Source organism: Entelurus aequoreus, linkage group LG05, assembly GCF_033978785.1.
Source record: "Entelurus aequoreus isolate RoL-2023_Sb linkage group LG05, RoL_Eaeq_v1.1, whole genome shotgun sequence".
Lineage (NCBI taxonomy): Eukaryota > Metazoa > Chordata > Actinopteri > Syngnathiformes > Syngnathidae > Entelurus > Entelurus aequoreus.
The window spans coordinates 56,167,548-56,185,087 of record NC_084735.1 but is presented as its reverse complement, the minus strand read 5'-3'; the positions used below and the strand labels follow the sequence as shown (position 1 = coordinate 56,185,087).

Genomic DNA, 17,540 nt, shown 5'->3' with positions numbered 1-17,540 from the left:
TAAATATTCTTCAGCACTAAAAGGAGTGTCTATGATTATGAAACTATGTCACATATGACGGGCTTGCTTCACCAGCAGTATCAAAAAAGGAAGGAGTGTTTTGCATTTTTCCCCATCATCCCTTGTAATGGTGTATTTTAGATTTGTTTTTTATGTTAATTGGACGTTTTTTATAATATCCATAAAGTTCAATGAACAGGTTGTGGTATGCGTGACCATGTTTGTTGACTTTTTGTGCTGGTTGATTTTTTTTTCCTGAACCATGACTCGGGTAGGTTGTTTGGTTTGGGATCATTTAAGGAATGCTGTGCTGCTACTCTTGCAAGGAAAATTAACGGTTGAGGTATTTTCATTGGCCCCCAAATGGGAACAATATGGCAGCTATCAGACATCTGGCCATTGTACATGATATGAATGCACTGCTCTCTGCCATGGTTTGTTAAATGCGGGCCAAATTGATGTCGACCATAGCTTGGACACCCCTGGTTTAAAGTGACCTCTGCACTGTTCTGTGTTTATTTTGTACCACTATTTTGAATAAAATGACACCAGACAGTATATGGGACGCTCCAACGAATAGCAAATAATTGACTACGGGCCTGAAAGCGAGAAAAAATGTTCCACAAAAAAGGAATGATAAATTATAAATATAATATTTTGATAGCCAGAGCATAAACAACCCTTTAAATGTGTATTTTTTACCATTATAAGAGCTCTCTAGACATTACCCGTTAATAACACCCACAAAGTCATCTTTACTTGGGACTGGATGCTGCCTAAGGCTGGGCCAATCAGTGGCCACAATATTGAACAGCATGCTCTGATTAGTTGGATCTTATCTAGTGGCAAATTCTACTGTAGTAAAGTGTACCCTCTCCACTTTGCGGTTCCTACTAGGGTATTTTAAAGTACCATTGAGTACATTGAGCACCCAATCAATTATCTATGTAAAAATTAAATAGGTTTTAGAGTGTATGAAGTTTTTTAAGAGCATATGAAGTGTTTATAAATAAGTGTGTGTGTGGAAGTGTTTACAGGAGGGCTTCTAAAGACTCAGAGATTAAATTAGGAACGTGTCGATTGGTCTGCCACCGATAATTATCGGCTGATTTTCATGAAAAATATGTGATCGCCATTGCAGATTAATGTCTTTTAATGGCGATCTCAAACCTTGATCCCCTTCTGCTGTCACTATTTATTTTTAGTCCCCCGGGCTGACAAGATAGCAGCTCATTGTGTGTCTCCTTACACAGTGTGGAGTTGCCCCCCTAATTCAATAATAATCACATCCATTACGACAAACTGCATTTCTTAGTAGAGCTGTGAATCTTTGGGCACCACACCATTTGATTCAATTCTTGGGGGTAACAATTCGATTCAGAATCGATTTAAAACGATACTAGGTTCAAAATCAATAATTTTTTTAATAAAATTGGGTGCCAGTTCTATGATTAACTAGATTACTCCATAAAATAGATAAATAGCTCTGATAAGTTTTTATATTATTTCATAGAAAACATTTATTTTCTAAAGTAGCAAATATGGGCATCTACATCAACAATATGATTTGCCTGAGTGTTTGGACAGGACAGAAAAAAAAAAATATATATATATATATTTTTTTCACTGCCAAAAACTGATTCCCTGCCAAAAATTGATTCCCGCTGATTGCGTATATACTGCTTTCGGGCTTTGTGTGTCCACAATTGATTACTATGCGTAAGACAAACACTTTTATCTGTGGTTATTTTAAGGATATGTGTTTGAAAAAAACCCCAAAACAATAAATAAAAAAAATACTATTTTTTATATTTTTTTTTAATGGATTTGACTTCTTTGAATTGATTAAAAATAGTTACACAAGAATCGCGATTAATTCAAAAATCGATTTTTTACACCCCTATTTCTTAGTATCTTAAGTATCATTATCAAATAATATTTTATCACTGGAGGATGAGGATCAACCTGTCACACAGTGCAAGTCAGGAACAGGCATGCAAATAGTTAAGCTACATAGTAGCCACTAATCTTTCTAGGGTCAAGATAATACCAACATCTAAATAATACATCCATAGAAAAGACCCTCAATAACAAAGTGTATGCCTATAAATGCTATACATAAACAGTAAAACAATCCATCATATATAAAATAAAGAATACAAGGGAATAAAAAACAGTCTTTCGTGTAGTACAGCCCTGGGCAAATTAAAGCCCGGGGGCCGGATGCGGCCCGTTAAGCTTTTCAATCTGGCCCGCTGGACATTCCCAAATATATTTTTTAGATCTTTAAAATGGAAACTGTAGCTGCCATTATGATGTGCAGTGATGTTTTCAAATGACCGTAAGTCTTGAACTATACAAAGTATTTCAATGGTTGGAATCTGCGCTTTTGCATGATATACTAGGTACTATGGTAATCTAATTAGTTACTATGGTAATCTAAGTCACAGCAGCTCAGACGAGGCACCAAGCAGTGTGGGTGGGGAGCGTTTCCACAGAATGATTCCACGGCGGCCAGCCTGAAATGCGGGTGTCAGGGACAGACGTGGAAAGAGATTTTTACAACAAATTTCTAGAGCTTAGTGATATATCAGATTGTAGGTGGGGTTTTTTTTACCCTTCGCGTTCATATTTTACTGTGTTTGTTGCATTTTTGTTGCGTTTCGCTTGATTGTAAAACATGTCGATCGAGAGGCGGTGTGACGTTATATGTCGTCAATATTCAGTGTTTTATCGTTCATAGTTAATATTGTAAATTCTACATTCTTTACTTTCATGTACATTCTGGGTGTCTTGTTCAGTAAAACATTTTTTTAATTCCATTCCGTTTTTTAAGGCGGTCTGTCATAACGTTTTTAGCATTCAGACATTATGGTGAGGTTTTGTATTAGTGTTCCTAAAAATAGATATACCGGCCCCCAGACACCTTTTTTTCTCTAAATGTGGCCCCCCGAGGAAAAATAATTGCCCAGGCCTAGTGTAGTAGCTTATTAAGCTTGTTTTTAAAAGCCCTTACATTATTTGACTTCTTTAATACACAAGACAGCCTATTCCACTGGGAAGCAGCTCTGTACAACACAGTTTTTGCATAGCACATGTTCTTGTTCCTGGTGCTACAATGTTTCCATTAGTCTGTTGTCTAGTAGGATGTCTGTCTCTGTTACAAACATATGATATTTTAGAATGCAAGATTTTTGGCCTTGTTGTAGTCAGTGTTGGGACTAACGCGTTACTTTACTGTAACGCCGTTAGTTTCAGCGGTAACTAGTAATCTAACGCGTTATTTTTTATATTCAGTAACTCAGTTACCGTTACTCCATGATGCGTTACTGCGTTATTTTACGTTATTTTTTATGTAGTATCGGCTAGAAACTGAAGATCTGAGTGTGTTTTGTGGCAGCGCTGCGGTGGAAAATAAGAGGCGTACGTGCTTTGTGTGGGTGGGAGCGGGGGGGGACTCCCATACCGTAGTTGAGGGGCGCAGGGGAGACGTTCCTTCGGGTCTAACAACCTTCACTTTACCCGGAAGTGGTCTTTACAGTTGAGGGTGAATGATGAGGCCGGCGGTTGTTGCAACTTTGTGACTTTATCGGACGCAGCCATCCAGCAAGCTAGAGAGAGCACCTGCACGCACTCACTGTCGCCGGTCCCTCACTTCTCTCGCCCACTCACTCACTGACGTCCCTCACCACACATGCTGTCATATCTTAAAGGGCCACACACACACATAAACGCTACTATCATAACAACTAAAAAGACATCAAGGCGAAGCAAAGAGTCAATTTTTTTAACAAGGAGAAATTCTCAATACTTTTCTTTTGTCGAGCACAAAGAAAATAACATTTTAGTTAAATGTAAGTTGTGTCTTGGATCAAATATCCTATCTACTTCAAGTTCAAGTTAAAGTGCCATTATGTTGCAGCTATTTAAAATAGTTTTGTCAATTTGTTCTGGCCAGAAACAAATTGGCCTTTGAAACATATCTTTGTCTTTGTGTGTTGTATGTAGACCACATTGCTTAGCAGAGTTCAGTGATGTAAATGCATGTCAAGTTGATCAACACATTGTATTATTCTCCAGTGCAATAACAGTACTGAAATGAAGGCTAAAGGGCATTAATGGGAGCTTTTAAAAAAAGAAAAGAAAAAAAGAAGTAACTAAATAGTTACTTTTCAAAGTAATGCATTACTTTTTGGTGTAAGTAACTGAGTTAGTAACTGAGTTACTTTTGAAATGAAGTAACTAGTAACTATAACTCATTACTGGTTTTCAGTAACTAACCCAACACTGGTTGTAGTATGAATAGTAAAACAAACTACCAGCATGTTTCTTAGTCATTGCTTATCAACATACAGTAAAGCCATGATAGATTGTGGTGCACACTGTTAATACTAGTCCAAAGTGGGCAGTTCAATGCCAATCGTGCAGCCTTTTTTCCCTCTATCTTTTTTTGGAGCACATGACCAAATCACTTCGGAGCATCAATCGAGATGAGACACAACGACTGTAAAACTCAGTCATAAAATAGGCACATTTTCTAATAACAAACAGTCCTGCTCATTTTAGACATAATCTTGTTTATATGACAAGACCAATTCAATTGATAATTTATGGTTAAACCTAACATCTTTTGTTATTTCACCGTGATTCTAGTTCTACTCAGGCTAGGTTATTTAATTGTTGTGGAAATACTCTTAAAGGCACACTGTGTGATATTTTTAATTATTATGTTGCCAACAGTGTAAAGAGTGAATTTGAATGAGGACCTAATCTGTTTAAATTTAAATAAAGGTTTATGAATGTTACAATTTTACCTTATTAAAGACTGCTCCAAGTTGACTGACATACTGTAATAGTTCAATACTTTGCAATATTGTAAAATGTCAGCAATTGTCTCACAAGAAAATTCACTCCGTACTTAGTGGTGGTATCCGTGGTAAACTACTATAATAGCTACAGCTGCTCCTAGGGTAGACTGACTGTTTTATAGGGGCCACTCCTGCAGAGCTAGGTGCTACCCCTCTGTCACCCCTGGAAAAAAAGTCTGGACTGTGTGCTGCCTAAATATCGGTGCTCTCTACAGCCCAGGAATTATGGCTTTTGATAATTCTATACTAAAAACTAATTTTTAGCATAAATATTGTTGCCTGAGATGAAACAATACGCATTTTGAGATGTTGAAGATGTGTATCGTCAGATGTAAAGTTGAAAAAAGACAGACATTTTTGTATGTGCACAATCTTGTGGGACAATATGCACTAGACTGGATGCTACAGCAGATTATTGGTTTATCTAATGAGTTAGTTTGTAACTTGTTTTAAGAAAAAAGTAATATAAAATATTTGGAAAGGTGCTTGGTTGAGAATTGGACAAAACAAACCAGAATAAAAGGTTGGTCTTTGGAGGGAACTAACATTTATGTATGCTATGCTACAGTAACAATGTATTTGAGGACTAACAATGATAACTCCAAGGAACACTAACTAATCACGTCTATCCTGGTCTCACCTTGAAGTGAACATGAATGTGATCTCGAAGCACGTCCACGCGGAAGAACTTGCGGCCACATATCTCGCAGGTGTACTTCTTATCGCCGTGAGTCAGCAGGTGTTTGTTCATGTTACTTCGGCAGGAGAACACCTGTTCCCGTGTACAATGAGAGGAGGAAAAGAGGATGTCAATGCCAATAATCCGTGCAGGTATTTGGCCTTGCAAGAAGAGGGGTTTTAAATAGGAAATTCTCAAACATGTATGAGAGGACTCACCTTGCCACAGATTGGACACGGTGAAGGTTCTTTGCGGTACTTGCTTGCTTCTTCTCCATTGGCCTCCAACTCCTCTTTCTTCATGTGCTTTGATCCTGTCCAAATGTAATCTTATTAGTCCTTTCAAAAAAGTATTTTTTTTAAAATGGAATTAATCACGAAGCTGCTGTAGATTAACTTTGAGTAATCATCATTACCGGTAAAAATCATTCAATTTAATATGTATTATTGGTTTTTCCTTTTGCAGAAGCAAAAAGTAAAGAAGGGAATATATTATACAAGCACATAATGTGTTTATTAAACAACTTAAACATCAAGTTAATTTTTTAAATGTATGATATTTATCCACATTAATGCACAGATGTTACTAATTTTATGTTATTCATTTGCTATTTTAAGATGGATACGATATCAGCTGGAATCATACATACTTGTATTAATTTGCGATGCGAAATGTGAGAAAAGGTTTTATCAAGTGAAATTAGTCAGAGAACAATGGTACCGGTAGGTATGAAAATAACTTACCCATTTATTATTAACCGTCTGGAATGGACTTACGCGGTCTTTAAGTTGAAGTGGAGATGTCATTGTTTTGGGGTTTTTGGCAAACCTAGTGGCCCCATTAATTAATGAAGTTGAGCTCATCACGCAGTCATTCGGATGATGCGGACACATTTGTTACTGGATACTTTATAGTACGCTTCCGCCCTGGAGACTTTGTATGTGACAGTAATGTGCAACTATATTATTTGAAACTTGATCATATTGACAAATGTGCTGTTTTAGACCGCAATATTTTATAATACGTCTTTCTAGCGTGTGTGCTATTGTGGGCTTAGCTGTTGCGTAGCTGCGAGCTTACAATGTTTATCTTTTGTAAATGACTAAAATACAAGAAAAGGCCAACATTGTGTGCTTACTGAAGGACTGGTCACTTTTACACGGCAGGGTATGATGTCCACTTCAGATTTTTTTTGTCAAATCTGATCTTTTTATATCATGTCAAATGTGAAAGAAATCTGACCCGCATGCAGACATGACGTCACAAGTGCTGCAGTGTTTACGGAAGTAAACATGGCTCCAATTCTAGTGCGTCTCTGTCTTTCCGCATTTGTGGCAATGTCAAAGATTTTGTGCAATCAAAATGAAAAATGTTTGAACCGAATTATTGCTCTTATAATATTAAGAAGGAACAGAACAAGCATTTTGCCTCTCACAGTTTGTGGGACGTCTGCTGCTGAGATCTTGCGGGCAAACAGTCGAAGCCAGGAGTGGTGGAACATTGACGTGAGTTCCTAAACTATTATTTTTGCCTGTTTTCTGCTCATTTGTCAACATTTACAATCGTCTATTTTGGTGAAGAATTATGACACATATCGCCATTTGATAACACACTGGTCGGATGAATGTGACCCCATCATTCAGACTGCAATCTCATTGGATACATTGTCAATTTATATCCACATACGAAAGAGGCCTGGGTCGGACTTGAAAAAATTCTGAATTACACAGTTCACATTGACATGAAAAAAATACGATATAGGTCACGTATGGCCAAAAAAGTCAAGATTGACCTGCAGTGTGAGCAAGCCCTTGCCCGAGTACTTGAATTTCCTCTGGATCCGAAACGGCAGTGCCATCGAACGGCAGTGCCATTGAATGGCACCGCCATCCGGCAATCCCCGCTGCTGTTCTGTTGTGGCTCCGCTGTGCAGCGAAATAGCGCAGACCTTACGAGAACTCACGAATCCGCGCGTAATCACGTGATAAGGAGAGTCGTACTAAAGCGAACCACAAACAGCTTATTCTTCCATCGAAGCAGAAGCAAATGAACTCTTTTTTGGTAGCACGCGCGCACAAGCATGCCGCATTTTCTGTTTGTGCATGACTTTCTGTCCAACAGAAGCAGATTGTAGCTAAATATATCCGCCGTGTTGCAGCAACTGGCAAATATAAATGCTCTGCGCATATTTAGCGCTAGGATGCGGCTCCAAGAGGTAGAAACTGAGACATTGACTTGAATGGAAACGGAAAGAGTCCGCCGCCTTGGCGTTCGGCATCCAGTGGAAATCCGGGGTTAAATGTTAACTAAATGCCCTGCAGGAATGCCTGTATCGGAGCCCTTACAGTAAGGTGTCAGAAACTAATCAATCTTCGAGTGAATTGCGATTCTTATTTGTAATAACTATTAATTGATTAAAAAAAATAGATAAAAAAAAATAAAAATAAATCTGTCCTGTCCAGCCACTCAGGCAAATCATTATGTTGATGTAGATGTCAATATCTGCAGTACAGATTTACATTTAAAAAAAGATTTGTGGGATACTTCTCTTGTTGCCTTATTTGTATTTGACTTTATGAAATCTTTGAGTATAATTTTATTAAACAAAAACATTTTTCTCCTAGGGTAAGACAGACATTTATCACAGTTTATTTTATGGGGGAAAGTAGTTAATCATAGAACTGGCACCTAATGTTATTAAAATGTATGAATTTTGAATCGAGAATCATTATGAATTGTTACCCTTAAGAATCGAATCGAATCGTGCAATGGCCAAAGATTCACAGCCCTAGCTTACAGTATATCAGACATTTTATTTACAATATAATATGATATAAATACTACCCCTGTGTATTTGTAAAGGAATTGTGTACACCCTCAAGTGTGAGTTATGTGTTATTTTTGCATGAGTTCACATTTATGTGTTTGTTTTATAAATAATGTTGCACCTTCCACCTCCACTACATGGAAGAATTTTCCAGGTAAACAATCTCAGAAGTGCAAAGTCACCCAGCCCTTTAAAAAAGGTGCATAATATAGAAGATGAATAGCCCACTTTTCAAGATAAGAATAAGTTCTCTGTTTCTCACCAAAGCGGTGTCGTCTGTGGTGCTCCTGCATGACGTCTTTGCGGTAGAACATCTTGTTGCAGATCTCACAGGAGTAGAGCTTTTCGCCGTGCTTCTTCTTGTGCTTAGAGAGGTTGCTGTTGGTGGAGAAGAAACGGGAGCAGATGTCGCACTGGAACGTCTTGTCGTCTGGAGAGAGGAATATGATGATACAGTTAAAACGCCTGTTAAAATGAGATGCAAGTACTGTACGACGTGGATTCAGTGACTTTGAGGGATTTTAATCAGTCCCTCCAGGATTTCGCTGGATTTTTTTTTATTGTCCCAGCCTAAAAAAAGCCTGAATTTGCAGCAGATTTGTCAGTAACTTGCAGCAAAATTTGAGATGTTTTGAGGATTCTCTTTTTAATAACATTGAATCACTTTTTATGAATCTGTTAGTGAAGTTTTAACATTGACCTAAAAAAGCCCAGGATTTCAATCAAAATTGGAAAACAAATACTGTATTGATGTTTTACTCATTTTATGCTGCACAGACTTAAAGTACACACTATATGGCAGTAAAAGCACATTCTCAGAGCATATTGACTAATTACTGTACTGTTTTCATTTATTATAACTAATAACAGTAATAACTGACGATAATTACAGAAATAAACACCACCAAAGGCTTCCTCATTGTCCATTGGCTGCTCTGTCTTTCACAAGTTGCAAACATTCTGTTTGTTTTAAACTTGAAAATTGTTTGTCCATCTTAAACATTAATTAATGTTCCAACACATTAACCACAGCACGTTAAGAGCATTTATGAACTGTTGAGCGCAATCTATAGTGCTATTGTTTGTTGGTAAATGAGAGACAAGATTATCATCACACTTCAACAGCTCTAACATGTAAATGCTGCCTCTTTGCTTGGTCAGCGTTGCAAATGAAAATCGGTTCTTAATTGTCTTACCCTGGTTAAAAATGTTTTAAATAAATATGTAAATACATGTAAACTAGGAAGTAAAGGTTTTTAAAATAGATTACTCATAATGATTAGAGCTGTAAACAGGAACAGGAAGTAGGTCTGAGCAACGCGGCAAGACAATAAAAAGTTGATATATTGTTACACGTTGCTGCCTCATCTACACAAGAAACAAAATTTTTTCAATTAGACAGTTGATACTCAGAGACAAATTTGATTGGTGAAAATGACGATGATTGGCCAAAATGTGCGGGTAAGTTGGGGGCATTGGACAAAGTTGTGACGCCGCGCATAATTCATATTGATTAGTTGGATGTGCTTGAATTGGTACGATCACAACATTGTGAACTCCTGAAGGGAATATTTAAAACGACTGCTTCATATTAGAGTTGATGTCGGCATAAAAAGAGACGTCGGCTCATATTAATATTGATTTTTTTGCTAATTTTTTATAGGTATTGCCTAAATTTCGGCAATTGTTATTGTTATCAGTAAGCATGTTAGCATTTAAGCTCATTCTGCAGGTATACAACCGAGAGTAGTATATTTTATTACCATAATCCATCTTGCCAGCGTGCTAAATATGAGCTTTTTAGTTTGCCTTTTCTGCACTCATTTGCAATGCAATGCATTTGGATGGATATTACCAAACATCTTTGACTATCAAAGAATGATCATAACAATCCACATTTTGTGTTATTTATGTGTGAAACAGTTATCTAAACATAGAAGTGTAGCTTTTCCTCTGAATGTAAGTGCTCCTAAAGCAGGAATACAAATTCTGTATTTCTACAAAACACAAAATCTAGCAAGACACCAACACCAAGTTGGCATTTTTATATTGTCATTAAATAATGTTTGTCCTTTTTGTGTTAAGCTGTTTAAAAAGCATAAAGTTTAAAACATATTTAATTAAAGCAAATTAATTGTCCATTCATAGTGTTAAAACTTGAAAATTATCTGTCTTGGGTTCCCTGGGCCGGAATGCCTACCGGCCAAGCAGAGGGTTCGGTGACACTTGCCTTTCGGTCAGCGCGCAAGCGGCTTGCCCAGGCCGCGGGCTGTGGCTGATGGCCTGGGGAGTCCCGCGTAGACTTATTAATGATAAAAAATTATGTATATCTGTGATTAATCACTATTAATTTTGAGTTAAACTATGAACAAGATGTGATTAAATATTTTAATCGTATGACAGCCCTAGTGTATGCATATATACAGTGCAGGCCAAAAGTTTGGACACGCCTTCTAATTTCCATGCGTTTTATTTATTTTCATGACTATTTACATTGTACATTGTCACTGAAGGCATCGAAACTATATGACACCTGGGAAGTGAAAACCCTTTCAGGTGACTACCTCTTGAAGCTCATCGAGAAAATGCCAAGAGTGTGCAAAAAAGTAATCAGAGCAAAGGGTGGCTATTTTGAAGAAACTAGAATATAGAACATGTATTCAGTTATTTCACCTTTTTTTTGTTAAGTACATAACTCCACATGTGTTCATTCATGGTTTTGATGCCTTCAGTGACAATCTACAATGTAAATAATCATGAAAACAAAGAAAACACATTGAATGAGAAGGTGTGTCCAAACTTTTGGCCTGTACTGTATGTATGTATGTATGTATGTATGTATGTATATATAAATAAATATATATATATATATTTATATATATATATACATATGATATGCACAAGCGCACACACGCACACGCTCGTGCGCCCACACACACACACGCACACACTCAAATAGTAGTCATTTTAACTAAACGAACAAAGAGTAACTATAGCAACAACAATACTGCCTGAGTGAGGTAGAACAATAAGTAAGGGAAGATATCTATATACTCAAATAGTAGTCATTTTGACAAAACGATCCAGAAGTAAACAGCTACAATACTATCTGAGTGAGGTAGAACAAGTTTGAAAAATATTAAAGCTCCTGAGATTTGTAATCATCAACCTGTGGCTCTGGATGTTAGGTAGAGTGATCCGCAGCATTAAGAAAAGTAGACCGAACTTCACGTTGGGGCACAAACAGAGCCTTTTCTTCACCGCAGTAAAGGCAGCCCATTTTGGGACACGACTGGACCGAAGTCAGTAAAAATCAAGATCCTCTTGCCCATACAGAAAAGCAGGGAAGCTTCGCCAGCCCGCCCCAGAATCTTGTTACTGACTTGAAATAAGTTAATCTGAACAACAAGTGATCAAGGAGGTTCACGGTGGGCCCGATCCAGAATGGACTTGTCGTCGAGTTTTAGCACATCTTGCAGAAGCTGTGCGTGAACTCAGTCGGGCGGGGGCCTTCACAGCCCTCAGGGAGACACACCACTCTAAGACATTATTCCACCTCGAGCGACCCTCCAGATTGTCACACTTTTTTGTGAGGAAATCCACAGCAGTAGTTACCTTGTTAATGCTAGCATAGATGTCGGTTAACTCACTAGCGTGAGCATTAGAGCTTTGAGCTAGCAATTGCCTCACCATGGGAAGAAAGTATGTTCTCGCATGGCTCCAGAGCAGTTGCCATCTCCCTCTAATGGTGCCTAAGACAATGGACTCCAGTTCACCGAAAATACCAGTGCACATTTTGTCCATCATCCTCTTGTGCCCTGAAGCAGCATTGAATAAGAAGCTTGCGAGACAAAGGAAAACAACAAATCGTGCAAAACAAATGACCACACTGTACCCTAATATCAACGGCTGAAGTCAACAAAAAGTGCCATTAAAATACATAAAAAGCCAAATTCCCATGGAGCCACCGCTAAACCTGTCCTACACCATCACTGCTCAGCAGCACCCCTCTTACAAATGTTGGCAAAGCCCAAACGACGACCTGTGTGTGTCGCCAAACTATCCACGGCCTGTAGAAATGTGCATACGTGAAGCATGAAGTTAGCAAAAGACACCGCACATCATCAACGCCAATGTCAGTCTTGATACATCTCAACTTTGCAGTGAAAATAGGCATACGCCAGGTTTTGGTGCATTAGCAACCTTAATAAATAAGGTCCCTGATCTCCACTGAACACAAAGAACATCTTACCTGTCCTGCAGTTGTGGAATTTCAAGGCATTTTCCAGGCGGAAGGATTTGTCGCATGTGTTGCATTTATATTTGTATTCCAAGTCAGGCTGTGAAGTGGAAATAAAAAAAAGGGTCATTACGGAAATAAAAAAAAGGGTCATTACAGAAACTCAATGTGTTAACGGTGCATCGTGACCCACCCCGTTCTTGCTGTGCTTGTAGGAGATGTGCTGCTTCAAACTCTCCTTGCGGCTAAACAGTTTGTCACATTCATCACACTTGAAGAGTTTGTCACCTGGACACATCAAACATAGCCATTCTTCAGGTATTTGCTGGTAGTGGAGAATGGTATGTTTCTGCGAGTACCATGTGATCGGATGTGTCTGTTGAGGTTGCTGCTGTTCTGGAAGACCTTGCTGCAGAGGGAGCAGCGGTACACCTTCTTGTGCTCTCGGCCTGGCACTCTCTTTTGCACGGCCCCGACGTCCGAAACCAAGGGCGGGCCGCTTCCCTTTGAGGGAGCTGCTATCTCTAAAGCAAGAGACTGTGTGCTCTCAATAGCTTGCTTCACATCTGCAATCCAAATCATGTACTGTTTATGCACCAGATGGACACTTTTTCATCTGGTGAACCCTTTCAGGCCTGACTGTTATTCTTACCTTTACTCCTGCTCACAGCAACCACAGCTCGAGGTTTGCGGCCCCTTGTTTTTCTCCCACGTGCGGACCCTTTTCTTGCAAGCGGCTGAGCAGCGGGAGCGTCGTCGTCCTCTCCGACCACATCGTCCTTTTGTGATGTTTGAAAGTCTCCTGGAACCTCTGTTGAGGCCAGCACTTCATCGACAGCACCGGTCATGTGACCTGTGATCGGAAGAAGCGATGTTCTAAAGCTGTTGAAAGGATGCATTTGAAGATCTATTTTGCAAAAAAATAAACAGTTGTGGTAGATCAGGATACGAGTTTAATTGATTTTGTGACGCAGCTCATATCTTGAAAAAAAACCAATTGTGAAACATCATTGCCTATTGCTTGGATTTTACAGACGTCATGTTCGGCTCATATTCCATACCGTTAAATATGCGTGGTGTTCAAGCTAGCTCTGTTCTCAATGGGTACGAGGCACCATTTGGGCTTTCTCGAAGAAAAAATGCTCAATGCTTGTGTTTTCGACTGTACAAATCGTTCAAATCGCAAAAAGGATAAACGTTTCTTCGGATTTCTTTGAGAGATAATCAAAGGGCGGAAGAGTGCAAGATTTTAAAAGAAATGACGACGAGAAAAGCAGCTCACACTCCAGTCCAAGTGAGCAGAGTTGAAGAATGCATGAGTTTGCGGTGATCACTTTGTTAAAGGTTTGTTTGATATACTTTCAATGTTTATTATTCCTCAATTAAGTATTATCTTGATGTTTGCATTTCTTAAACACAGGTTTCTTACGAATGTTTCGAAAAGCACCAAATCGGCGAGTCTAAATAAAAGGAAACAAATGGGAGCAAAACATAAAAGAGTTAAGTTTTTACCAAAGGCAACAATCAGAAATGAAGCTTTCAGCACATACACAATGGTGACCAGACAGGGAAAAACGAACTACTCGTGCAACAGCGTGGCAACGTGGGACGGCGTGGCGTAGTGAGTAGAGCAACCGTGCCAGAAACCTGTGGGTTGCAGGTTCGCTCCCCGCCTCTTACCATCCAAAAATCGCTGCCGTTGTGTCCTTGGGCAGGACACTTCACCCTTTGCCCCCGGTGCCGCTCACACCGGTGAAATGAATGATGAATGATAGGTGGTGGTCGGAGGGGCCGTAGGCGCAAATTGCAGCCACGCTTCCGTCAGTCTACCCCAGGGCAGCTGTGGCTACGAAAGTAGCTTACCACCACCAGGTGTGAATGATTGATGGGTTCAGAAAAACACGTAAAGCAACTTTGGGTACTTAGAAAAGCGCTATATAAATCCCAGGTATTATTATTAACAGCAACAAACATGGCAGCTTAGACGCAAAGTTAAATCATGATGTCCATCATTACCCAAGCAAAAACAATACATATTTATCCGAGAGAGTCTTGATACCAATTTCCTTGACCCAGCCACAGACAAAGAAGTTGTAGACCTCAATGCTTTTCCAAGTTTCCATCTGTTTTGTCACGTAGAATGGCGTCTGGAGCACAGTAGTTCGATATGTCTGGGAACGCAACTCAGATATAATCCTGTATATTGCTCGACAAACTTTTTTCTGATAAAGTATAGAGATCTGTTCCATGGCGTAGTTTGATTTTTTGCAGGAATATTTAAGCTTCTTTTGTACTCAGATAGTTTGCACCCTGTTTGCTGTACAACAGCCATCTTAGCTTGGTTGACCACCACTGGTTTACACTTCCGGGAAGAAGTCATGTGACTGAATACAAGCAATTGAAACAAATTAAAATCCTTTTAATTGGTGCTTGGCTCCCCAAAACAGCATAATTTCAACACGTAACATGCCTTTTAAAAAAACAACAACTGACTTTTATATAATACGGTACATTACAATACAATAGAATGTAGTACAAACAAGTAAAGTAGTTTTCATATACAGCATTTATGTTGGAGAGATACCTCCTTTCAGCTGTTTCACCGTCAAACACACCATCAGCAGTTTCTCCATATTTTCATGGATAAATGTCTGCCGGTTAGACTTACCTGCTTCCTAATTTGTGAACCCGTTCTCAAACAATGGCAATAAAAACTATTCTGATTCTGATTCTGATTCAGTATGGTGCAGACTAGCAGTGCTACGCTCCAACTGTTTCACCAAGTTGGCTTGCTACACACGCTGTAATGTTTTTGAAGATTCTTTCTTTAATTCAATGAATATAATCTACATCTTCTTTTAAGCACTGTCTTTCACACACACTTTATTTCCCAAGCTTGGAAAAACAAAGTTATGTCCATCTCTAGCTGTAAGCTAATGCTGGCAAATAAGACCGGATGTTTAGGGGCAGATCTTACAGGATTCAATGTGACATTCGCTGCCAATTAGTGTAAAGAAGACTCGTAACCGAAATGTTTGCTCACAACGATTAGCCGAGAGACAATTTATATCCTGAAAATTCTGTAAACTTGGGCACTTGTATTTTGAGGCTTACCTGCATTGTTTTCTTTGACCACAGGGGGCGTAACAGCAACAGTTTCCTCAGTTTCTGGTAAAAACAAGATGTCAAATTGACCAAGTTGAAACACACACAATATAATGTTGTCTCATACATTATGTGTTCTACCTGTAGGTGGTAGGAGCTGAGTGGGACACCTGAGAATGGGCTTCTCCATCTTTTTAGCATAGAAAGCTCCATACCAGACCCTCAGCTCTGTTCCTGGGAGCACATCCTGCTCAACAAAAATCACAGAAAGGGAGGATGAGTTGCACGACCACGTAAGACACCTTCTGGGAAAAATGTGTCCACACTCACCTGAATTGTGTTGAAGAACACCTCATCATTCTGCTGGTAGGCTGTCAGATTTTGGTGTTGGTGATCTGTGGCAGGTCGGACCAGCATCATCCAGTTACAGTCTTCTTCACTACTGGTGTCAAAACACACCACGCTGTCATGCTGGAAGATCTGTTTGTCAGAGGGAAGACTTTTTGTTATACTTCACAAAAGTGAGTATTTTTCAAGCATTACTGTACATACTTTATATGATGTTATCTTTTCAATGGACAACACCGAAAAAATAACATTTTTATATAATGGAAAGAATGGAACCATTTCACCAAATAGGGGGCATTTGCATCCCGTAGAAATAAAACAGATAAATGCAGGATGAAATTAAGTGTAAAATAGAACAATTTTACTGAAAAAAGTGTCTTGGACATTGTTATGCTTACTATGAAACAAAAATAAAACTTAATTTTGGTAAAATTTGCTTGAGAATGCTAAAAAAAATAAGCTGAACTGAAATGCTAACAGGTAGCACGCTCGCCAGATAGCTTCATGTAAGAAAAAAGAAGACCTGCAAAATGAAGTACACAAGCTAGCATGAAATGTTAGTGTGAGTCAAGTACCCCAATATGTGACTCGGAGGTGTACACCTGCAAAAATAGCTACAACAAAAAACTAGCATGCTAGTTTTAGCCTTCTAATAGGCTAGCATTAGCGTGCTACCAATTGACTTACATTAGCAAAGACTAGAGCATTTTGATTCTGGAATGGTTAGAATAAGGTCTAGATATGTATCAGTAGCAACACTTTTTAAAAGAGAATAAGTGGAAAAAAAGTAAAAAATCTGTAAAACCTGGATTTTTTTAAACGTAAAAAATAGATAGCTTGAATTTTTTTTTAAAAAGGAATGTTTTGATGGTGGAACTGGTGAAATTGGTTGAAAAATGTGGGAGAATTAGTCCAAAGAAAAAAGGGTGGAAACAGTGGAATTGAAAAATCTAACATTTTTGGAACTTTAAAAATGTTAATTTTGAATATCCAGGAGGGGTGGAATATGTACATGGAATGCATGAATTGGTGGGAAAATGTGATAAATGTAGATGTTGGAAAAAAGTGTGTCCATTGATTTCAAATAGGAAAACATGTCAGGGAAAATGTAAAGTTCCTGGGAATGTGGGAATTTTTGAAAAATAAAAACATGGTAGCACACAAGTCATGAATGAGCGGAAAAGTGTACGAATGCCTAATTCCTTCAAAAATGTATTATTTTGTAGATATTTGTGAGCCAATTACGTTTATTTTCTTTACAAAAAACCCAAAACAAATGTACTTAAAATTTACAATTTTGTGGTCTTCTTGGGTTTTCACTCAGTCCTGTTACCCTAACACATTTTTTTTTAAATGTGGAATATTTCACAAATCAAATAGTCTACAGGAAGTTGTAGTATTCACATCCCCTGCAGGCAATGGGGAGATTATAAGTATCTTTATGTATATTTTATCATATTTCAATCATGACTT

General features: G+C 38.5%; 1 protein-coding gene across 2 annotated transcripts in view; it reads right to left on the bottom strand.

The window, feature by feature from the left end:
- The window catches only part of prdm15 (PR domain containing 15), a 63,144-nt gene that overhangs the window by 33,576 nt on the left and 12,028 nt on the right, over positions 1-17,540 (bottom strand). For both annotated transcript variants that reach the window (XM_062048425.1, XM_062048426.1), the window contains exons 5-14: positions 16,050-16,199; positions 15,861-15,966; positions 15,729-15,782; positions 13,267-13,467; positions 12,974-13,180; positions 12,808-12,902; positions 12,627-12,714; positions 8,637-8,804; positions 5,766-5,860; positions 5,509-5,640 (exon numbers count right to left, since the gene is read on the bottom strand). In XM_062048425.1, the coding sequence (XP_061904409.1) occupies positions 5,509-5,640; positions 5,766-5,860; positions 8,637-8,804; positions 12,627-12,714; positions 12,808-12,902; positions 12,974-13,180; positions 13,267-13,467; positions 15,729-15,782; positions 15,861-15,966; positions 16,050-16,199 (1,296 nt within the window). The remainder of the gene's footprint in view (positions 1-5,508; positions 5,641-5,765; positions 5,861-8,636; positions 8,805-12,626; positions 12,715-12,807; positions 12,903-12,973; positions 13,181-13,266; positions 13,468-15,728; positions 15,783-15,860; positions 15,967-16,049; positions 16,200-17,540) is intronic.